The sequence below is a fragment of the Brachycentrus maculatus genome, unplaced genomic scaffold (assembly GCF_059751285.1).
Source record: "Brachycentrus maculatus isolate JH-2025_06_01 unplaced genomic scaffold, ASM5975128v1 h1tg000844l, whole genome shotgun sequence".
NCBI classification, from domain to species: domain Eukaryota; kingdom Metazoa; phylum Arthropoda; class Insecta; order Trichoptera; family Brachycentridae; genus Brachycentrus; species Brachycentrus maculatus.
Window position 1 is genome coordinate 275001 of NW_028281571.1, and position 25881 is coordinate 300881.

Below are 25881 nucleotides of genomic sequence, written 5' to 3' on the forward strand. Positions count from 1 at the left end.
AGGGGATGGGCAACTGGGTAATTAATTCGAACAATCGATACAGCCTAGTGGTCGCTTAGAATTCATTAAAACGTAGAACGTAATAACATGGCCGGCTAAATTGTATTCTATATACCGTAAATGATACACATTATGTACATAGCAGTGCGCGAGTCCATGTACCCAAGTTTTATATGAAGAATTTTTAATTTTATTTTGCTTTGTTAACTCTGAACTATTGAATTAATAGTATTTAACTTATATTCAATTTAATGACAGGAATGTATATATATATATATATATATATATATATATATATATATATATATATATATATATATATATATATATATATATATATATATATATATATATATATATATATATATATATATATATATCAAATAAGCAACAGCTTCTACCCACTCTTCGTTTTTCAACATCCCAAGGGTACAACTCTCAAATTTGACATACAAGGTTCGATAATGATGCCGAATGCATCGAAATACGTGTCACAATAGATTTGAAGAAAAACCGGTATTTACCATAAAAATCAAATAAATACTTCAGCCTTCTTCTTGTGTCCAGTTTTGAACCAAGACCTCACTCTTGGACTTCCACAGTAGTCTGTTGATAGCAACTCTCTTTAAGTGCATGTCCGCTACATTCATAATGTCATCGGACCATCTTGTCTTGACCCACGCTTCGGAGCCCTGTTCTAGGCCTCCAGTTGAGCACCCTTTTTGTCCATCTGTCCTCAGATATTTTTAAATCTTATTTTTACTAAGTAACCATCACACTGCTTTTCGCAGGGGTATGAAGAAAGAGAAGAACACCTCACCTTTTTGTCTTTGCAAACAATGTTCGCTTATTCCACATTCATGCATCACCTCATACATACTCACCGATTATTCCGACTCCTGACCTGACCACTTTCAGGTATTTCTTTGGCAATCTCATCAATATCAAGTATTTCATTGGCAAGTATTTCAAATACTTGCCAATGAAATACTTGATATTGCCAAGTTTTTTTTTGCTCTTCCTCTATTTCTGTTACCAACCGCTTCGCCTTATAAATTTATTCTACTTTTATTTTTTCACTCATTCAATTCCCATGCCTTAACCACTTCAACACGCATTTCTTAATTTTGTTTTTAATGCTTACTTTCAACTATTTGAAATATTCAATCATGCCAAGGTTTTTTCGGTGTTTTCTGATTTGATTATCAACTTTATTCAACAAATAAATTTATTTTACCATTCTTTCCTCACTAATTCTTTCCACATGCCCAAATCATCTCAAAAAACATTTCTTAATTTTATCGATAATGCTAATCTCAGCCTTGCATTCTTTCCTCATTTCGTCATTCGAACATCTTAAAATATGTACATATAATTTCTTTTCAACAAAATCTATTTTAATACAAAATGTATTTGCTGTGTAAAGCATTTCATAAATTATTATGAGGGAAATTTTGTACTTACCCGTAACTTTAGAGTATGTGTATGAGTAGTGCAGGCATGGCCAACCCAAATTGCACCCCGGGCCGCAACGATGATCTAAAATTTTCCCAAGGGCCGCATATATCTGTTTCTTCGTCGAAAGCTTAGGAATATCATTTCAAAGAATTAATATCGTTACGTAAAATAATAATATTTTTTTTTCTGAAATATCGTTAATGCGACGATTTAATGTTTGGCACGATAAACTAAAGCTCGAAAATATTTTTGTTCTTATTGGTGTCATTGTAAAGGATTAAATTATCCTTTACAATGACTTGTACACGGTACCAACAAGCGAGAAGTTATGCACGGAATATATAAATCACCACATTTCATGTAATTTCAGAAACTTTAATGGTTTTAATAACTTGAATATTATTCTCAATATTATTGATATTTAAAGCATTTACTTTGTGGTTAGTCATTTTACCTTTTTTTTAATGTTTATGATATTATATTAGCATATAACCACTCACCGAGATTTTAATTTTACCGATTTCGAGACGTACCCGTCTCTTCGTCAGGACAATCACTACCACAGCATCCAACAATACTATCCTTTACTACCATAGCACTATTTACACACTTTAACTACACAAAATGTTTAACACGTGTGATTTTTAGTCGACCCGAAGACCAACATGCACTAAAGGTTTCAGCACAAACATGCGTTACGAGCCGAAGTTGAACATGCATTAGTGTGTAAATAGTGCTATAGTAGTGAAGGGTAGTATTGTTTGCATGCTGTGGTAGTGATTGTCCTGACGAAGAAACGGATACGTCTCGAAACCGGTAGACATAAAAATCTCGGTGAGTGGTTAAATACTAATATTATTAAATATTTTGTAAAAAATAAATACGTACAACTTGAATATTATTTAAAATATATTCTTAAGGACCCGATATTTAAAAAAAAAATCGTCATACATAACCGCGGGCCGCACAAAACGGCGCCACGGGCCGCGGCTTGGCCACTCTTGTACTAGTGTATGTTTGTTCTAAATATTTGTTTAATTTGATTAGAAACAGTGTGTTTGTATTTTGTCAAGTATGTGGCAGACAATACGTTACACCGCCCTTGAGGTAGTATTTTACGAAAATGGCGCTATGTAAATGTTCCAAAATTGTCACTATTATTATTAAATTTATTGTAGAACCTACGACGCTATCCGTAGTAATTATTATTGCTTTATTTAATTCGCCATTCTGGTAACAGTTCCTATTTAACATTGTTTGCACTTTGTTTGGTAAACGATAATTATTATTCATCTTGAAACAAGGACACAAAATAGCGTGGCAGTATTATTTCTCTCATTGTTCATTTATAAAACATCTTACGCAAATTGGGACCATTTTCACAGCGTTGGTTGATGTAATATTTCTTAGAAAATTCAATATTATCGCCTGTAACCAGATAAGCAAACAATTAGCTTTTTTCGTTAATTGATTTGACAGTAACTTTCTGGTAAAATATATTTATTTTTAATTCAACTTTTACTTAGTAAATACCACTATTTCTATGAATACCACGTGTGTGTTTATATCTATATATATATATATATATATATATATATATATATATATATATATATATATATACATATGTGTTTATTAACATTTCCAAAGCAAATATATGCGCATTGTCGGGCTTATTGCTAAGATATAATATTTGCCGAACCAAACCACAAATATGACATTGTAATAATAAAAACAATAATTTATTATGTTTTAAACTAACAAGATTATTTTTTAAACATAGAAACTCACTCGTTAACAGTTATTTCAGAGAATCTTCCAGTACCTACGGATAAATAACTTCTTATGTTATACAATATATGTATATTCATTCCACGAGGGTGTATTCCAATGGATTTTTAGTACTTCATTGAAAGGATGTGCCATCCCTAAGGGCCGATTTGTAGGATTTTATGACCCCAAAAGTAAGTATATATTTTCCTTTCTACCTTCAAGAATTAGGTACAGTAAAGGTTAATAATCACGAACTTCTACCCAAAAATATATCTTTAAATATTTAAAAGTAAAAAAAAACACATTTAAATATTATTCTTTTATTTTGCACCGTATATAACTTGGTTATGAGTAATTTTTATCATTCCGAAAAATAAGATATCAAGCTTTAATATCAATATTAAAAGACGAATCCTTCAATATCCGCGAAGATAGGTACTGTAGTTGAAATGTAAATAGGGTTTTTAGTTTCCGTATTAGAGAGGTCCTAGGTTCAATTATCAGTGGATGCAAGATAAATAAATAAATAAATCACTTCCATATGTTTTATTGATTCAATTGATTAGAACCTGAAGCACAGGTCTAGTCACCCTGCCAACATAAGATTAATAGTTTTACATCTTAACTATGCAATGCCCTATTCTCAGAGTTAGAAGAATAAGAAAAAGTATAACTGTTAAGGTTGGGAGTCGGAATAATCGCTGGGTATGTGAATGAGGAGATTATTGTTTGTATTTTCAGAGTAATGTGGCGTTTTATTCTCCTGTAAAATTTACACAGGGAATACTATTTAAATCTATATAGATCATAAGACCGTAGCGAAAATCATACACCAAGACAGAGAATGGACATTCAAAGCTTTTAAATATTAATTCACAGTAAAATCAAGAAGCAATTTTGTTTCACATTTTCTAATAATTTTCGCAACTTTAATCATAAAATAAATTTGGTTTGCAAGAGAGGTCTTTGTCAGGACTTAGTATCAGATCCGGGAATGTGGTTGGAATAGCTTTCAAGATCATAAGACCCATTTCACTTTCCTGACTGTTTGTTTTATATCACTGTATTTTATAATATTTATGTTATGTTCTTGTTTTCATTAATTCCTTTTGTTTTATAAAATATTTACACCATTTGAACCTAAGACGCTTGCACACTTCACCCTGCTTTGGAATAAAGATACATACATACATAAATAAATAAATTACTCAAGTTTTTAATACCCTCTATAAGATGTTAAATTTTCATTGATCGTGCTAAGCTAGTGTCAAATTTATAAATTTATAAATCTTTTAATAATTTCATTCTGAACGTCTCTGATTGTGAAGGCATTTCTATGTGGTCTCAAAGAGGATATCGCGGTAACATCAAATTGCTTATTAAGTGAAATCAAACTGAATAGGCTCTAAGTCTTTGGAATATCCTGAAACACGACCAATCAAATATTGCCGCAGGAAGACATTACTGTGAATTGTATTACAATGCCATACCTAGAATTGAAGTCGTTAGATGTACGATAAGCCTTACATTATGTCAAATAATATAATGGTCGGTCTGTCAAAAGCATAAATGCTTTGTGTAATAATATAGATCCGAGTAATGCGATATTTTAAATTATTTTACTATACATAACAGTGACATCCTCCCCCAAACGAACTATAGGGTTATCCAAAATAAGGGCTCATTTTGAAATGACTGAAAAAATAATATTCCCCAAAGACAGACAATATAATATAAAAAAAGAATTTAAATTCCGTAATTTTATTACAGCTGTACATTTTTGTCATCTCAACTTAGATGGTGAAAAATATGGAAGGCTGGGTATTTACAGGGCTAATGACAGATCAAAAGCCCTGTAAAATCCTAGACCTACATATCTTCGACATTTATGATGAGATATTATTTTTTTTTAAATAACCCCTAAGAAGAGACAAACCAAATTTGTGAATTGGTACTTCGGCACCTTCTTAATGTTTGAAAATAAATGATGGGTTTTTTAAAAAAACACTTAAATAGCATAATATCATATTTATTTTGAGCTTCTTATTTTAACATAAAGTAATAAAATAAGAAGCTCAAAATAAATATGAATAAAAAATATATTTAAAAAAACTTGTATACGAACTCTAACCTCATACCAGCTTTTGTTAACATGTATATCTCTTAAGCGAGACAAATACCAGGTCGTAAGCCATGGATTGCTCAGACTTTTATCTTCCTTCATATAAAATGAACGACAGATGTTTCACATCAAGTTGAGATCCCTATAATACTTATTATAAGTTTTTTCTATGAATTCTTAAATTTTACATGTAATTAATGGGTGTTATACACATAAATCAGTTATATTTCGTTACTGCACGGTATGTACGAATCACAAAATTGGTTCGACGTAATGGCGAATTCTTTCTACCGATTAATGGCAGTGCGTGCCAAAAATCTATTTTAAATTACCTCCAGAAACCCGATAATACTCATTAATCAAATAGTTTTAATCCGATGTCGTAAATTTGTAGATTAATCGACCATTATTAATTGTGTACATGTTGGTTTTCATAATATCACCCGACAGCCACCTTATTTAATTCATTTGCATGTTCGTCCATAATTAGTCTCGATCAATTTCAATCATTAATACCATTATTTTAAAATCACTGAGACTTTTGTTCTGACCTCATTTCCTTCCAAAAGACCCCTTTTAATAATCGTGGAATGTGTTTTAATTATCAATTTAATTATAATAATAATCATAGAAGCGAAGGAAGACCGAGGAAAACTTGGCATGGTGAAGTATTTCAAATATTTGAAAGTTGACAGGTCAGGAGACGGAATAATCGCGGGTTTGTATGAGGAGATGCATGAATGTGGAAGAAGCGAAGATTATATTATTTATTGATTCTGCATTAACTTTATGGAATGACTTGATTGTGTTGATTATTTTTTAAAAAAAAACTCTTGAATATACCACTCAATGAGTTTTATTTATATATACGACTAGTTTCGAAAACTTACAGATGTTTTCATCTTCTGGTAAAAAATAAAACCTAATTAATTTTAATATTTACCAGAAGGTGAAAACATCTGCTAGTTTTCGAAACTTGTCGTATATATAAATAAAACTCATTCAGTGATATATTCAAGTGTTTATTTTTTTAAAATAGAAGCGAAGATTGTTTGTAAAGACAGATTGGTGTTGCGTTCTATTCTCTCTCCCTACCCCTTTTGGGAGGAAGTTTCGTGAAGGTTTTAGTGGTTATTTAGTTTTTATGTAAATAAATAAAATATGTATTATATTTGATATTTCAATATAGATGATAAAATGAACAAACACCCTGACCAATTGAAAATAAATCTTTCTTGAATTTATTTTGCAATTGGTGGAAATTGAACCCGTGATGGCAGTCTCGCAGTCGAGCGTTTACCCAAATACGCCACGATGCCATGTATCAAATCTGCTCAATATATTCGACGATGGTTTTAATATATTGACATAACGTTGCATAGGAATACGCGTGTATTTAATATTTATCCTACGATAGGTGTATTTACCTCTGATGGATAAAAATGTTTAAAAAAGCAGGTTTGTAATCACAATGGCAGCACCATCTGTTGAATTTAACAGCACCACACGCAAAACTAAACATTACTTATAGCGGACGGCGTGCATCATCGATGTCACATAGAACTTTTTCAATGTTTCGATTGCATTATTGTTTCATATATTTTTTTAAATATTTTCATTGCTTAGCAAGCAATTTGAGATTAAACATATTAAAAATATGTACTTTCTATTATATTTCTTTTCTTTCCATAAAAACTTAGCCAAAGCAACGCGTGGTTGGGTACAGCTAATCAGATAATATAAAAAATTCTTACCATTTGGATTTTTTTTAATTATAATTCTAAAATTCTTTCATTTTGTCCACCTCTTTGTTTGGTAACCTTGGTGGAGATCCCGGGTTCGATTCCCAGGGGGATCAAAATAAATATGGATGATTTTCACTCTCATAATTATTTAATATCACTCTGGACTGGTACAAGAAGCGCAGGGCTGATCACCTTGCCTTGCTGATCAAGATAACACTGCGTCACTACGATGCAGTGCCCTATGCACCATTGGATGTGGATAAGGGTTAGAAGAATAATTCCAAAATATTTTAAATATAACAGGTGTGTACTTACAAAATAAATACATGTAACACACAGGTTTACCAATTTTTGTGACTCTGTTGATCTTATAAAAGCCAAGATACGAATGCCAGTATAAACGTAAATAGTATTCCTAAAACATATATTCCCTACATTTACACGGGCATTACTATAAATCACTGAAAGCTTACCCCAAAAGCTGGAAATAAAATCGTGTGAGTAGCAAATCTTATAATCAGGGCCTCGATTCTAAACATATTGCTTTTTATGCTTTGAGCAAGCGAGCTTTCAAATGATATATGGCGAATGTTAGACTTTTGTATAGAGAATACTCCAACCAGACTTATACTTTCATTTCAATTTACTTCTTCGTCTTTGTTGAAATGAAACAAAAATCTGTATATGAGTGAGTCCTTAATTTGACCATTTGGAACACAAATTTTGATACACCGTATAATTATGATTTAAACCTCATAATCAAACGAATGACAGAAAAGAAAAGCAAATTAATGAGAGGAATATACTTCAGAATAGAAGCAGAGGAAGCAAAGCCCGAGGTAAAATTTGGTCTGGTTAATAATAATAAAATAATAAAACCCTTATTCGCACCCCAATGGTGCATAGGGCACTGCTTCATTTGAACACAGTGTTATCTTGATCGTTTACACACGAAGGAAAGGTGATCAGCCCTCCGCTTCAGGTACCAGTCCAGGGTAATATTGAATAAATATTGCAGTGAAAAAATCACTTATATTTATTTGACCCCCCTGGGAATCGAACCCGGGACCTCCAGAACGGTAGCCGAGCGTGCTGACCATTACACTACAGAGGCGGTGGTCTGGTTAAGTATTTCAAATACTTGTAAGTAGTCAAATCAAGAGTCTGAACAATTGGCGGGTATGTATGAGGAGGTGCATTAATGTGGAAGAGGCGAAGATTGTTTGCAAGGACAGAGTGGTAGGTATGGCTTTTTTCTCTCGGCCTACCCCTACTGAGAAGCGGCGTGTTGGTTAGTTAGTTTTTTTTATACTCAGCTAATTTTTCATATCATCCGTCTCCATAGTGTAGTGGTAAGCGCGATTGGCTAGCATTCTTGAGGCCCCAGGATCGATTCCCAGGGAGGGTCAAAATAATGATGATTTTTTTCACTGTAATATTTATTTAATACTACCCTGGACTGGTACCTGAAGCGTGTTTATTTAATGATCAATACACACTGCGTTGATACGATGCAGTCCCTTATGCATCATTTGGAGTAGATAAGGGTTAGAAGAAGAAGAATTCTTTACATCTATCTTCAACACTACAACTCAAACGCTTCAAATTTTACTCCATCGCTATATATCTCTAATAAAATATGCGTATGTTGATATTCTTGTTAAGATTCCATTTTTTCGCTTGTTACAGATAAGAGGTGTCGAGGTTGGGATTGTGGTACTCGTGCTGATAGTGTGGATAGGTGCTATTGCCCTGTTCTTTAACCGATGGGGGAAAATTAGGATGTTACTACCGTATCAACCTGATTATAAACAGGAACAGCTAAAGGTATTGTAAATTTCAATATTTTTAACACCTTATTTTTAACCTTATTTGTAATATTTATTCAATATTACCATGGACTGGTACCTGAAGCGGAGGGCTGATCACCTTTCCTTCATGTGTAAACGGTCAAGATAACACTGCGTTTATATGACACAGTGCCCTGTGCACCATTGGGGTGCGGATAAGGGTTTTATTATATTATTATTATTTTTAACCACATCTTCAATTCCATTGAATACAAATAAAACTTTTTTCTTTTATGCATTTTCTCTGTAAAAACTAGAGTAAAACTTCTCTCTTTGATGAAGATCGTATGTTTTTGATTGTGAAAGTATTATTCTTATTACCATATTTGAAAAAATATAGTTTAATAAATATTTTTAATATAAATTAACGTATTTAAATTTTATAATCTATGTAATTCATTATTATGCAATAAAATGTATATGTTTCTTTTTTTCATTATGCTTTTAAAAGTACAATCTTTACATATTATAAAGTAATGAAATAATACATAAAAAATACAACCTACGAATCTCAAGAATTGATAAAAAAAAGTATTTTTTTATTGGAACAAAATTATTTAAATAAATATGAATTTGTCTTAAGAATTATAAATATTTAAAGTAAAATGGTAAACTTCTATTTGTTTTATTATAATTCATAATTAAAGACAACGATTGAATGATACATTTTTAAACATTATTTTTTTCGTAATCATGGTGATATATTTATTTTTCTTATTACTAATTAATGAAATATTCATCTACAAGTAGGTAGTTTGAGGACATTTTGGATCAATATGCACGAAAACACAACTCTTATTTATTAAAATAAAATATTAATTTTATTTTTCACTTACTGTTAAAAGAAATTTTGTACGTTTGTGTGTTTTTCGTTTATTCATATGAATGTATCCGGATCGCAGGTTCCTGGGACGGGTGTCTGTGCCGCAGCTGCCGCCAGCAGTTCCTGCGCGGGAAACCACGGCGGCCATGCATGCTCCCAGGTAACATCATCTGACACCTCCTCGTTCGTATGCTCCCCTGGTATTCACACATTACATTATTCATGAAAACACAAACATGAGAGCAAAGTACCACATTATATTATTTCTAAACTCGCGTTTTGATATGACATATACTCGTATTGTAAATACCACAACACGTCATCATATACAGTATAAAATACATAAATATATATGCTTTTGAATATGTTGCAAACACATTTTTACTTTTGGAATTTTTTATTATCATATTTTACATTCCAGAATATTCTGCAATACATAAACTGGATTCCAAATATGAAATTCATACACTTAAGAACATATGAGTGACAAATATATAAAATACGAATTCCATTAAGAGTTCGTATTAAAATGACGAGCCTGAGCATTGCTCAAACAAATCGTATTCCGATTTATATTGATTTACCCGAGCCAAATATATATATATATATATATATATATATATATATATATATATATATATATATATATATATATATATATGTATATATGTATATATATATATATATATATATATATATATATATATATATATATATATATATATATATATATATATATATATATATATATATATATATATATATATAAATATATTTATATATATATATATATATATATATATATATATATATATATATATATATATATATATATATATATATATATATATATATATATATATATATATATATATATATATATATATATATATATATATATATATATATATATATATATATTTATATATATATATTTATATATATATATATATATATATATATATATATATATATATATATATATATATATATATATATATATATATATATATATATATATATATATATATATATATATATATGTATTTGTTTGTTGTGATTAACCCAAGAGGTATTCGGAAAGTCTTCTTTTGCCTCGTTAGTGACGACTTCCTTCAACGACAAATTTTCTCGCCAAAATTCAACTATTAAGTGGTTAATTGATACAAAATTACACTGTCTTCGGTGTTATCGTATTCGACCAATAAATGCATGAACCAGTAAACTGATATAGTGTGTTTTAAGCTTTGTACATTGTGTATAAGTCTACCATTTGAATCTAGACTTCATATTCATTATCTGTAGTTATGAAGAAAAAAAAAGAAAACTTTAAAAAGTTTGACAAGCATTATTATCATTGAACCGAAGTTGAAATTATGTTTGCCCTTACCATTTCCGGTGTTAGGTTGATATTTTTCACTTACAGGCTTCTACTACTTCAGGAAACACTAAAATCACAGCTTTGTATTCTAACATGAACTAATTGAAATTCTTTTTATACAATTTTTCAAAGGTTAATTGTAGCACCTAAATTCACTAAAATGGTGAGAAACTTTGATCCTTAAATGTACTCCAATATATCTAAATTACTTTTAAAAATCCGCAGAAATATATTTTCAAAATTATGAATTCGAAATATAATTTCAAAAAGATTTTCACGTAAAACAATTCCTCTAAATATTTCCAATCAAGATTTTTATTTTAAATCTGCTTATATTAAAAGCAGTGAAAAACAAACAAATTTTTATCCCTATGAAAAACCCCAATATGTTTTTTTTCTTCTCAAAATTACTTTTAGGATATAAGTACATATGTACTTGATATAGGAGAATATAAGATTTTGAAAAAATATTATAATGGATTTCATATGTTGACATACAATTTAATAAACAAACATTCAATATAAATAAAATTAATATTTACTTTCACCAGAAATGACTTACCTGTAAGTTATTTGACTTATTTTTTTCGTACCTACGGTATAATATTTTTTGATCGGATTTTATTGCCGTTTGGAGACCGGAAACGATTTTGTATTTATGATTCGTTTTTAGATATCGATTGACATTATTAGCAGTTTGTGTTTTGTTGTTCTTTTACAAAATTCCGATTTCCATGAATACGAATACAAAATATGATATTTCATTCCAAAACATTACATCACCGCATTAAAACGGAAACATGTTGAACACAATAAAAAAGAAAATAACAAAAGATAATATAAGATACAATAATTCTATTCTTACTGCGATACTTAATTTATGATATCAGAATATGTAGTAGTGTATTACAAAATAGAAAAAAATCAATTCGACTACCATATGCTTATCTTCTTTTTAACATATCGTGTTGGATCCCCCCGATGTTAAATATCACTTGTGAGAAAGTGTATATTTTGGGTAGTCCACTACAGCTCCTCGACGTTCTGTACTCCTGTTCACTCGTGTATATTATGGAGCCAGGAGATTCGCTTTCTTTCAACACCTCTACGACCCTTGATCATAAATTGCAGCAACATCTAAATCTCTCCTCTAAGCACATGTTCCAAATAAGACACATTAATATTCGATATTAGTTCCCTTTTCACTGTGACTCTTAGGAGAACTCTTGCATTGCTGACCATGTCCGTCCAGGGTATCCGAAGCACTTTTGGATACATCCACATCTCGAATGCCTCCAGTGGGTTTACGCTACTCACTTTCAGGGTCCATGTTTCAATTCCATATAGCAATACTGACCTTATGTAACATTTAATCAACCGTTGGCGCTGCGTTCAGATTGAAATCGTCGTTGAATAATGTTTGAACTATCTTGTTGGAAACAACTCGTGCTGCTTCTATCTAACGCTTTACCTCGATTTTTAGGTCAAGGTCTTACATTAGGGGATACTACCCAAACTATGTTTATAGTAAAAAGCCTGTTTATAAAAAAAACCTCCAAAATAAGTTTTACTTTACTTCAATTTAGAAAAAAAATATTCCATAACTTTTCTACTAGTAATAAGAAATAGTTGAAGTGAGATGATCTTTATAAAAAAACTAAAAATTGTTTGCTAAATTATTTTCACAACCTTTTTTCCTCAATTAAAGAAAATTGAGACGCCCTTGAGGTAGTATTTTACGAATGTAAATAGCGCTGTGTATCCAAATTTATTATTTTTATATTTCGTTCAGCAACCATTGAGGCTATAACAAGAGATATTAAGTGCCAAGTCGCAATCTCTGTTAATCCATATTCCCTTTGTTTAAACAGATCTTCTTCGTCTCTTCTAAAATACCTAATTTATCACTAATTGTTGCTCGAATCCTTAAATCCGAATAAAATAACTATTTAGATTTTACACATATATTTTAATTAATGTATTAATTTTAAATCAAACAAATTTTTTTGAGTCTACCAAGATGTATTTTATCAACAAAAACACATTATATTGTGACAATTGTTTCGCCTTGTTAGGGCATTATCAAACGAATGTTTTGAAATTTAAATTTAAATTATTATGTGTTTTTGCTAATAAAATACAATTTAGTTTACTCAAAAAATCTTTGTTTGATTTAAAATTAATACATAAATTAAAATGGAGTTCTACAAATCAAACACCAAATCAATAAATACATATATTTTATTTGACGGGTGTCCGGATTTTGTTGTTACCAACATCATCAAACTGGTGGAAGGGTAGATAAAAATCTATGTAGCATACTTTATATTCTTTCATTTAATTTAGACCAGGGTCACATGTTTTAAATGTGTTTATACTCGTATATTGTGAGTGATATAAACGTGATAGAATTTTTGACAAGCCATGTGAAGGTTAATGTAATATAAAAACTGAATTTAATTTACTGGTGGCATCGTACGGCAGCCATTTTGTGGGATAAACTTTTGACAGCTGATTTCGTGTGTAACCGTCTCATGTCGAAATAAAAGACGTGGAATTGTTTCCATTCAATTATTCCGTACACGATCGAAGCTTGAAAGCTTGTTTATATTTCACACGCAACAGTTGACTGTCTTTATAGAGAAGGAGATAATCGTGTCATAACGAAATATTTCATTATTCGTTTAACATACGAGTATTCTAAAAAAATGTAAAAAAAAATCGCTTGAAGTTTATATTGTCTTTGTATTTTTTTGTATTTTTTGTATTTTTTTGCAGATATTTAGTGGAACATTTTATAAAATAAAACTATAAGTTTATTTTTTACCAATAATTTTTTGGTACTTTTCTCTTAAGTATTTGTCATCTGCAGAGATGGAAATGTACATATCCGTCCCTGAAGATGACAAGGTCTTTGTGGAAACCGGTTTGTGAAAAGAACCAGAAATAAAAGCTGTTTAAAACAAAGACCACTTTTGACTTTATTTATATAAACACGACTTATTTAGAAAACTGCAGAGTTCTCTTTAATAGACGAAAAATAATACAGTTTTGTACTCAATAGTAGTCTTGTTGATTGTTATTTCAGTTTTAAATTTTTTAATTAGTTCAACATGATTTGTGGCGGTTGATAAAAACATCTTCGAAATTTTCAATCGATTTACAACTTTACCGACATATCCTCGTTTTACAATTGTCTTTATTATTTGGCCTTGTAATGAAAAGTGTCGGGTTGTGGTCCCGTGGTTAGTGTCGCGGGCTCTTAAGTCAGAGTTTCTCGGTTCGAACCCACTCTACCACCATTTCTAATAATGAGCCGCTTAGGCTCACGGAAATAGTATGAAACTTAAATATTTGTGTAAATAATAAAAACATAAATATTTTCCGTTATAAAGAAAAAATTAATTAATTAAAAGTCCTTATGAAAAATGGCCGGTTCTACATCCTACACACATCTCGTTATAATCTTCATATACTCTAGTAAATTGTTATCGCTTAAGGCCCATGTGTCTAAAACCACAAAGCACACATAAACGCACACATCGTCAAACGTAACGAGATTGCCAATGAAAATTCATATGTGATCCTACCTTTGCAATATCTAATGAATTGTCTCTAGTGTACTTGCTTTTCTATTGGTCGATATAAAATTTACGTCAGATTGTCTAGGACTAGACCCTTATTTTATTAAAGATTATGTTAACACACATATAAAACCTTTTCAGTATGTCCAAATACTTGTTCACAAAGCTGAATAATCTCCTATTGGGATTTATATTTTATATTATTTGTTGACATTTTAACATAGGTGAAGATGAACATGGATGTCTGGGCATTTACGGGGCTTATGACCGTCAGAGAAAGGTTTAAGTGATCATTGTGCACACGTGTAACATTCACCAATTCTATTCATTTTTAACAACCACACTGCTCAAAGTCTTGGAAGTTCTGTATATATATATGATCCAATTTTGAAACATTATTCTTGAATCACTAGAACTTCATTAGACACATCTATTGGTGAGATGAAAAGAATAGGCAATGCCTATGACGGTCGTCAGCCCCGTAAATGCCCAGACTTCCATATTCTTCTTCATCTTTGATGAGATGTTAAAAAATAATATGAAAAACTCCTATAGTTGGAGATAATCCAGATTTGTACACACTCAAAATGTGATATAATATACATTTTACATTTAATTGATACAATGATTGACAACCATACTACTCAACTTCTTGGAACTTCTATGTATGTAGTATAAATTCCAAACATATTGCTTCAATTGACAAGAATTTCATCTCTAGACATCTATGAGATGAAAAAAAAATTACACTCACTTTCAAAAAATTATAAAAAAAAAAAAATATATATATATATATATATATATATATATATATATATATATATATATATATATATATATATATGTATATATGTATATAATATATATATATATATATATATATATATATATATATATATATATAATGTGTATATATATATATATATATATATATATATATATATATATATATATATATATATATATATATATATATATATATATATATATATATATATATATATATATATATATATATATATATATATATATATATATATATATAAATATATATATATATATATATATATATATATATATATATATATATATATATATATATATATATATATATATAATAAAATTAAGAAAGCTGTGTTGAGATGGTTTGGGCACGTGAATCGAACGAGTTAAGAAATGATAGTAAAACAAATTTATGACGCGAATGTGGTAAAGAAGACTAGGAAGACCGTGGAAAACTTGGCATGAACAAGTTTTTCAAATACTTGAAAGTAGTTATGTCAGGAGTCGGAATAATCGGCGTTTATGTATGAGAGGAGATGCATGAATGTGTAAGAGGCGAAGATTGTTTGCAAATACAGATTGGTGTTGCGTTCTATTATGCGTATGCCTGTCCCTGCGGGGAAGTGACATGATGGCTAGTTGGTTTTAAAAAATGTAAAGTAATGTGTTTGTATTATTTGACGATGAAGAATATGAAAATCTGGGTATCAGGGCTCACGGCTTGTCAAGGGCGTTTTCAAGTGATCACTTTATACAAGTGTAACATTCACCATTCTACCCATGATTGTTGGCAGTTAAATTACAATTTTTTTCGAAATTCAAACATATATCATAATATGATTCTCAGGTCGCTTCTTGTGTGAGTTCGCGCCATTATCTATGGTTGATTTAAGTAAGCCTTTACAAATCAGAGACCCATTTATTCAAATATTTTATTAACCTAATTTTTGTTGCAAAACTTGTGTGATAATCCTTTTTTTTACCCTCAAACATATAATTTTATACTCACAATGCACGTTGACACCCATTGGCAAGATATGGAAATAGAAAATGACAGTTAACATAAATAACATGTCGTAAATAAATAAACGGTGATAATGTATGCCGTCTGCGCGGCGTTACTTTCTCGACCAAAAATACAAGTACAGTAAAACCTCGATAAAACGGACTATTTGGGGGAAGGAGGTGCTCGTTAAAGCTGTGTGTCCGTTATTTAAAAACAGGTTTAATTTATCAAAAACTTTAAAAAATTACACTGTTTTAAATAACACAGATATGAATAATAATAAAAATAAAAAAACAAAAAAAAAAACACACAAATTAAACTTATTGTTATCGGACACTCGACTTAAATTGACATTGCTGTTTGATATAGACGCGCTTGCTTTTTGTATTTCTGCTTTGAAAAAGGAGTCAAGTTTTGTTTGCAATTTTGTGCAAAAGTTGGTAGAATCCAGATAAAACAAAAATTTAAATGAATATACGGTATTGAATGAATTTTTAATCTTATTTTAAATAACTTACTCACTAATAATCCGCCGCTTCTCCACAAGGGTAGGCAGTGAGAATAGAACGCCACACTTATTAGTCTTTGCGAACAATCTTCCCCCTTTTCAGATTCATGCATTTCCTTATATGTACATAAATACCCGCCTATTATTCCGACTCCTGATCACACCACGCCCAAGTATTTAAAATTTAAACACTTGATCATTCCGTAATTTTATCGATCTTTCTCTACTCCTATATAACTACATTTGCCTGCCTCATATTTTATATACCATTTTTTTCATCATTCATTCTTTTCACATGTTTAAACCATCTACAATATATTACATCGTTTTACCGCGCATTTGTCTGAAATATCGCATTTCAACTGCTGTCAGTCTATTTTTATCCAACTTTTACCAACTGTATGCTTCACACTATTTTCATGGTAGTATCATTGTATGATATTATTTGATTTACTACTAAAAATTATTCAAAAATACGTAAATTAACCTACAAAGTAAGGTATAGTCAAACTTCAAGTTAACTACAAGTCCACTTTTAAAAATATTCCCATTGTAATTCATTTATCTTCTTTCTCTCTTTCAAATTTTATTTTTGGATAAATGTCAGACCGTAACAATTTCATTTTTATCTATTTTTCACCTGATGATGGAATGATTGTTCCGTAACCGGTTGTCTCGAGGTAGTGTTTTATAAAGTTTTATTATACAAAGTGAAAGATGAATGACAAGGAGAGTGTTACATTACCATACCACAATGATAACAGTGCTATTAATATACAAAATATAACCTTAAGTTATTTGATTTATCTCACTTTATTAAGTAAATTACCGAACTAATTGATTTTTAGAACTGAAAGCGAACACTCCTGTTTCTGGTATGAACATATTAATAAATTGGAAGATATTTTATAATGGTTATTTGCGGAAAATTTCCTGCCGTGATCGAGCAATGACGACGGTGTGATGTGAGTAAAAATCGTGAAAAGTATATCCGGTTAAATTTGAATCCACACCAATTTTATTTTGTTGACAATAGTGTATTTTTTGTACTTTTTGCGTTGTGGCCTAAATTCACAACGACATTCGTTTCGTTCACCTTCATTAATTCCTCTCCTTTCCTTCTCCTTACTGCATCTATTATTTTAAATAAAACCCTTTTTTAACCTATGAATGTTTTTTTAATAGTTTTATAACATAAATGTGGAATTGTTTGATTGGCTTTTTTTTAACGTAACTATTTTTGGTTAATGTAATGTAATGTTTATTATTGTTAATGTAACTATTGTTTATTATATCATTTTTTTATATGTAAGCTGTACAATTCCCGAGTAAATATTTTTTTTAAAATAAATAAATAATAAAAAATTATTTTACCGTTCTTTCCTTACTTATTCGTTCCTCATGTCCAAACTATCACAACGAACCTTTCTTAATTTTATTGATAATTCTTATCTCAACCTTGCATTTTTTCGTTATTTCACCATTTGAATATCTATCATACATCGTTTTGACCCACATTCGTCAGAGAGATCGCATTTTGACTGCATTCAGGCTACTTTCAACCTTATTTTTACATCTTTATGCTTAACTTTTACATATTTGGGTAAATACTAGGACTGCATTGTGAATTGCGAGTTTAGCTTTTGCTGAAAGTTTTAATTTGCTATAACTGATTTTTCATTAAATATTAATATTATATTAATTATATAATTCAATAAATTAATAATCCTTTCCTAACACACATATATATATATATATATATATATATATATATATATATATATATATATATATATATATATATATATATATATATATATATATATATATATATGTATATATATATATATATATATATTTATATATATTTATATATATATATTTATATATATATATATATATTTATATTTATATATATATATATATATATATATATATATATATATATATATATATATATATATATATTACTTTTAAGTATTATTTTCTGTTAAGACCGATTTAACCTGCTATGAAAACGGTACTGTACCATACATGTATATCTGAATAGTCGACAATCATTTGCTTACCCACAAGGAAAGGGTTTCTATTACAGGTTTAAACTTTTAGAACAAAAGCTCGCTTGCTTTGTGTTTCGTATGCAGTGTTCGGCAAATATAAACAGAACTTTCGCGATATTGACTCAATAATGTGAATTTCGGATGTACTGGTGTGAATTCAGGAAACCGGAATACAGAGGACGTTTAGTTTGTATCCGGAACGTGAAATTACATTTCCGGACATTATCGAATGTTCCAATCTCTTTTAACAGTTATTGTTTGATAAGTATATCTAAAATAATAAAATATAATTACTATACGCTTGAATCTCATTCAACATGTAAAAATTGTTACTTTATTTATAAATATTTAATATTCTAGCAAAAAGTACGATTACAATATTTCTATAAAATTACAATATTTCTATAATCTTTTTACCTTTATATGTGCCCAAAAAAGCATAAGGCACTGTATCGAATCGATGTTGTCTTGATTGTTCCTTATACAAAGGCAAAGTGATCAGTTGTGCACTTCAGGCGCCGGTTCAAAGTTACATTGAATAAACACTAGTGTGAAAATACGAACCTTAGAGCCAACACTTTGAAATTTAAACACCAAGTGATGAAATTTTAAGATAATTTTTTAATTTTATTTAAGTTCTATTTTACACGTTACTTATTTTTTTAAAAAAAATATCAAAATATGATAGATTGGATTCAAACCCATTTTTTTTATCTCAGAGACCGCGTCACTAACCACGGGACTATAATTCGACAACAATTTGCATGTAATGTATAATTAATAAATATTTAATTTCTTTGACATATAACAAAGATAAATTTCAAGTAAAAGTACATAAATATGTGCACAATACTCGATACACCAATAATAATTTAGTATACGCTGACCAATCGCAGTGCGTCATCCATGAACCGTAATAATATTGCGGTACTGATGAGGTCAAGTCAAACAATCGTAAATCCAGAAATACATCTCCTGCGTTTTCCTACTCTCCTGGTAAGTAAATACGGGATATCGAAACTTGCAAACCGAAACGCTTCACCGGACAGCTCATCTTCGTTGCTGTTCCGTAATACCTTCAATATCTGTCAATTTAGACTTCCCGGCTCTGCGCTAAAAGCTTTGGAATTAATTTCACTCATCACTGAAAACTTTGAAATACTTGATCAAGCCAAGCTCTCCTCAATATTTTTGACTTTTTTTTCACGTTGATATAATATTTTTAATTAAAAATTACTAAATTATTTTCTTAAGAAATCTAAAACACTAGTTTATTTTTAGACAGTTTCCAGACAGTTTGTGTCCAATGGTATTATATATATATATATATATATATATATATATATATATATATATATATATATATATATATGTAGATAAATATATATATATATATATATATATATATATATATATATATATATATATATATATATATATATATATATATATATATATATATATATATATATATATATATATATATATATATATATATATATATATATATATATATATATATATATATATATATATATATATATATATATATATATATATATATATATATATATATATATATATATATATATATATATATATATATATATATATATATATATATATATATATATATATATATATATATATATATATATATATATATATATATATATATATATATATATATATATATATATATATATATATATATATATATTTATATATATATATATACATATATAAATGTTTATATGCAATATGGGTGTTCAATACCGGGCTGAATGGTGAACGTTACACGAGAGTCTAAAGCAATCACCTTAATCATCCAAATGCTAGATCGTTAGCTCTGAGACGCTAAAATTTCCATATTCTTTCATTTAAAATAGATGCTTAGATGATTCATCTCAAGTTGAGTCTCCTACAATACAAATATTTTTCCATTATCATATTTATCATAGTTATTTGGTATGATATTAGATTTAGGCTTCGTACTAAAATTTCTTGATGGAACTGCATTTTTTAGAATAAAATAACAATTTTGTAATTTTTTCACATGAATTTTATTTTGTTTTGAATATAAAAAGCATTAACTTTGTGGATCAAAGTGATATATTATTTTGAGAAATAAAAAGACTTTGTTTTTTGATCCACTCACATTTTTATTAATAACCAACTAAAATAAACCCTGAAGAGGGCAACAGGATGTTGCCGAAACTAGTTGGATTTTAATAAAAATGTCAGTATGCATATCAAAAAACAGAGTCCTTTTATTTCTCAAAATAATGTATGAATTTTATATGACCAGCAACCGGGTTTCGTCGTAACCGACATCACCAGACTGGTGTTACGTGGTGTGACGTGGTGGTTGCGACGAAACCCGGTAGCTGGTCAAATAAAATTCATGTGGAAAAAAATACATAGATGTTATTTTATTCTGGTATGATATATTTATACAAGCTCTCCCTAATGCGTCGGATTTGAACATACTCAAGTTTTGATTGGGTGACGGGTACTTGTGGGGTTTCACGTACAAAGGTTAAGTATCTCATTGACCTTAGCACAGATTACCCGCGACCTCGACCTACGATGATTTAATCGCTGGCATTATATGTATAGACAAAGGAATTGTCCTACTTCACCATACAGTACTATGTACAGGAAGATTTAATTACCTTTTAATCCGTGACCTAGAGTATGATTTATTTACAAATTAAACATAAATCCCAAAGGTTATTTGATTTAAACTCGGAAAAAACGGTTCAATTTAAATAAAACGATTTTTAGGGTGCATAATTAAAATTGATAATACAGTCGCACCCACATTCTCCCTCAACTATTTTTATTTATTTAATTGTCTTTATAATTTTATTCCTTACTAGCTGTAACTGGCTTCATAGAAAAAAGAGATAAAAAAAAAAAGTTTAATTTCATTCAAAAATACTTGAAAAAATAAGTGACAGCAACTGTCAAGAATCATGCCATCCATCATGAGAAATTTTTAGTATCCAACAGATGGCGCTGCCATTCCACTTTTTTAATATGTTTTTTCCTGCCACAGGTAAAACACCAGTCACATATACAACACGCACGAATTCGAATGCAATGTTGTGACGACATTTCAAAGCGATCGGTGAATATCTTTGCAAATTGACGAAACGAACATTTTGTTATGTGCATAATCAATATTTGTAGAACCTGCTCGTTTTGTGATTTTTCATTTTATACAATATCTTAAAACTAAACTATTACAAAATCATTTTATTGTTTTTTCTTATTAAAACTTATTGATTAGTTTTCAACAAGAAGACTACTTTGAAACCAATCGACGTTATAATTAAGTTACAATTAGATTATACATATTTTTCGTATGATGTTGGATTTCATGTTTTTATTTTATAAAGATTTTTTCTGTTTATTTAATATCCGTTAATCTTTTGTGATTTTTAACCCATAACATTTTTCACAGCTTTTCTTTAAGTATTATATTGTATTTAAGTTTTAAATCGACATTTCTAGTGTTTCAATTGACCAGTAACCGGATTTCATTGTTACCGAGATTATTAGACTGGTCTGATGATGTCACTAGTCTAATAATATCAGTAACGACTAAATTCTGTTTACAACATATTGGGTGTGTCCAAATACTTTTTCACAAAATCTGGATTATCTCCAATTACAGGAGTTATTTTCATATTATTTTTTGACATCTCATCAAAGATGAAGAAGACGACCGTCATAGGCTGGTTTAAGTGATCACTTTACACACGTGTAACATTCACCAATTCTACCCATTATTGACAACCATACTACTCAAATTCTTGGAAGTTCTATAAATTTGAACCAATTTTGAAACTACAGCCATAATTTTGTCAGCCCTGTAAACCCCCAGACTTCCATATTCTTCTTCATCTTTGATAAATGTCAAAAAAATAAATAAAATAATTCCTGTGATTGGAAGTAATCCAGATTTTGTGAACAAGTATTTGGACACACTCAAAATTATCTGGTCAAATTATAAGCTTAAATTATAAAAATTAAATTCGGTAACTAGTCAATAAAATAAATGTAAAAAAAAACTCAATATTTCTAGTTTAATTATATATTAGAATATTAAAAAAATAAGTAAACCAAACTACACATTGTCTGTCTCACCTTGTGTATTTCAGTATTGTGTTTAATACAAAACATTTTCTCGTTAAGGAAACATGACTGCTCGCGACAACATTATTAATATTCTTATAAAATTTTACGAAATCCTTCAAAAATAAATGCCACATCGATTAATTTCCTATTACCGTTTTTAATACAAGTATAACCTCGATTTAAGTTCCAAGTAATGCTTTCGTTCTAACATCAATCACTTTTAGTTAATTAACAAGTTTAAAGAGATCTGCCATCTCTCGGCCGGGAGTGGAAGTAATAATGAGTTTATCTAACTTTCATGAGCCTGAAAATCTTTCAAATTTCATAAAACAAGCTTCTCGATATCTCCCTTTGTCTTCCATCTGCTTACATTTTAATTGGTTGTCTGATAGCTTGTACAACACAGTTTTATTCTTCTGGGAATTTAAAAATAATCCCTGCATTAAAATTACCGCAATTTCTTCGATGACGTCGTTCTGAAGCCACTGGTAACGTCACTGAATTATAAATATATATATAGGATGTGATTTGTAGTTCGGAATACATTGTAATAGAAAAAAATATTAATTGTTATTTCAGTCTCTAAAAAAGACACTTTGTATGATTGGAAGATATTTTAACTATTTGAATCATTGTATATATTGTCATGGTGGATATAATATATATATACATATATATATATATATATATATATATATATATATATATATATATATATATATATATATATATATATAATATATATATATATATATATATATATATATATATATATATATATATATATATATATATATATATATATATATATATATATATATATATATATATATATATATATATATATATATATATATATATATATATATATATATATATATATATATATATATATATATATATATATATATATACATATATATATATATATATATATATATATATATATATATATATATATATATACATATATATATATATATATATATATATATATATATATATATATATATATATATATATATATATATATATATATATATATATCCAATGTGGCTGATTCAAATACAAATACAATCATAAATACGATCATTTTATATAACTTTTTAATTTTTTATTTTATTTGATCAGGTTTTACTGTCACCAATATTAGAGACTGCTGACGATGTCGGTAACGTTGAACCCCAATCACTAGACAATTAAAATAATGGTGGAAATAGGTATTTGATTTTTATTTTTATTTTAATAAGAAGCATAAAATATTTTCCGTGTATTTTATTCAACCAAGTTTATTACTCATCCTGTTTTTATTACAATAGATAGTCAGATAGAAATTTTATGGGTTAGCGGTTTCGTGCGAGGCATTTATACACATTTTTTGCAAAACGGAAATCATTTTTATGAGTTCATGAATAATTCATAAAAAGTCCATTGGTATGCAAATTTTTAACCTACAGCCGGCTCTGTTTGGAACAGAGGCGGAAAATACGTTACGTTTAATAATGCTGCCTTTTCCATATTTGAAATGCATGCAGAATCCTGCAGCAATCTGTGTAACTGCACATTGATAGGTTTCGAATCATTCGTATTTTTTCAGGAACAATGGAAAATACTTGAATAAATTATAACCAGCCTTGTCTAGTTAAAAATATCAAAAGGCTGAATTTTACGTCACTGTCAAAAAACAGTGTGTAAACGTTACTGCAAAACAACCCTACGGATGTGTTTTATGTTCACCTCCGTAGTGTAGTGGTCAGTGCGTTTGGCTACCGTGCTGTAGATCCCGGGTTCGGGGGGGTCACAATAAATATGGGTGATTTTTACTGTCATATTTATTAAACATCACCCTGGACTGGTACAAGAAGCACAGGGCTGATTACGTTGCCTTCATAAAATTAAGAATAACAATGTGTCACTACGATGCAGTGCCCTATGCACCATTGGGTGCGGATAAGGGTTAAACGTAATGAAATATAATTTTTTTTATATTTATTTTACTTATTGATTCGGCGTGTAATTTCTTGGAATTTTTTTATCCGTTTGTTAATGCAATTATCAAAAATAATACACTTGTAGTAGACCACGTATTGAGTTCTATTTCATCTCACACGTCTTGTTTAAAAAACTACAGATGTTTTCATCGACAAGAGATTACAAAATTGTTTTTTCCATCACTTGTCGATAAAAATTATCTCTAGTTTTCGAAACTAATCATGTGAAATGAAGTAAAACTCAAGTAGTGGTCTGATACAGTTTTTAATAATCAACACATCATTCTACAAAGCTAATGCCAAATTATTAAATTTTATTTAATTTTGATTGGTAAATATCTTTTTTTTTTCTTCTTAAAACCTATTGTAAAACGTATTTCAATGCATTGCGCATCATTATTATATTATGAGTCAAAATTTTAGAATGGTACCTTAGAGACGTTGTAAGTATAAAAAGGAGTCAAAAGATATTTCTTTGTTTTCGGGCAAAACGGGTAAGGTCAAGTCTTTGTCACATTTAATGTAAATTATGAGTTTATTATAATTTTTATATACTTATTTATATTGTTTCAAAATGTTGACGTATGTGACTTTTCATATATATTTTAGGATTCCTACGTTATTGTTACTTTATGTGTGATTGTTATTTAT

The 25881-nt window shown here is 29.0% G+C and overlaps 1 protein-coding gene across 1 annotated transcript in view; it reads left to right on the top strand.

Moving 5' to 3' along the window:
* Positions 1–9971, top strand: part of LOC148300064 (uncharacterized) — a gene marked incomplete at its 3' end in the record, with an annotated part of 103923 nt that extends 93952 nt beyond the window's left edge. The window contains exons 6-7 of the mRNA XM_088275325.1: positions 8788–8925; positions 9851–9971. Of these exons, the coding sequence (XP_088131451.1) occupies positions 8788–8925; positions 9851–9971 (259 nt within the window). The remainder of the gene's footprint in view (positions 1–8787; positions 8926–9850) is intronic.
* Positions 9972–25881: the final 15910 nt, after the last annotated feature.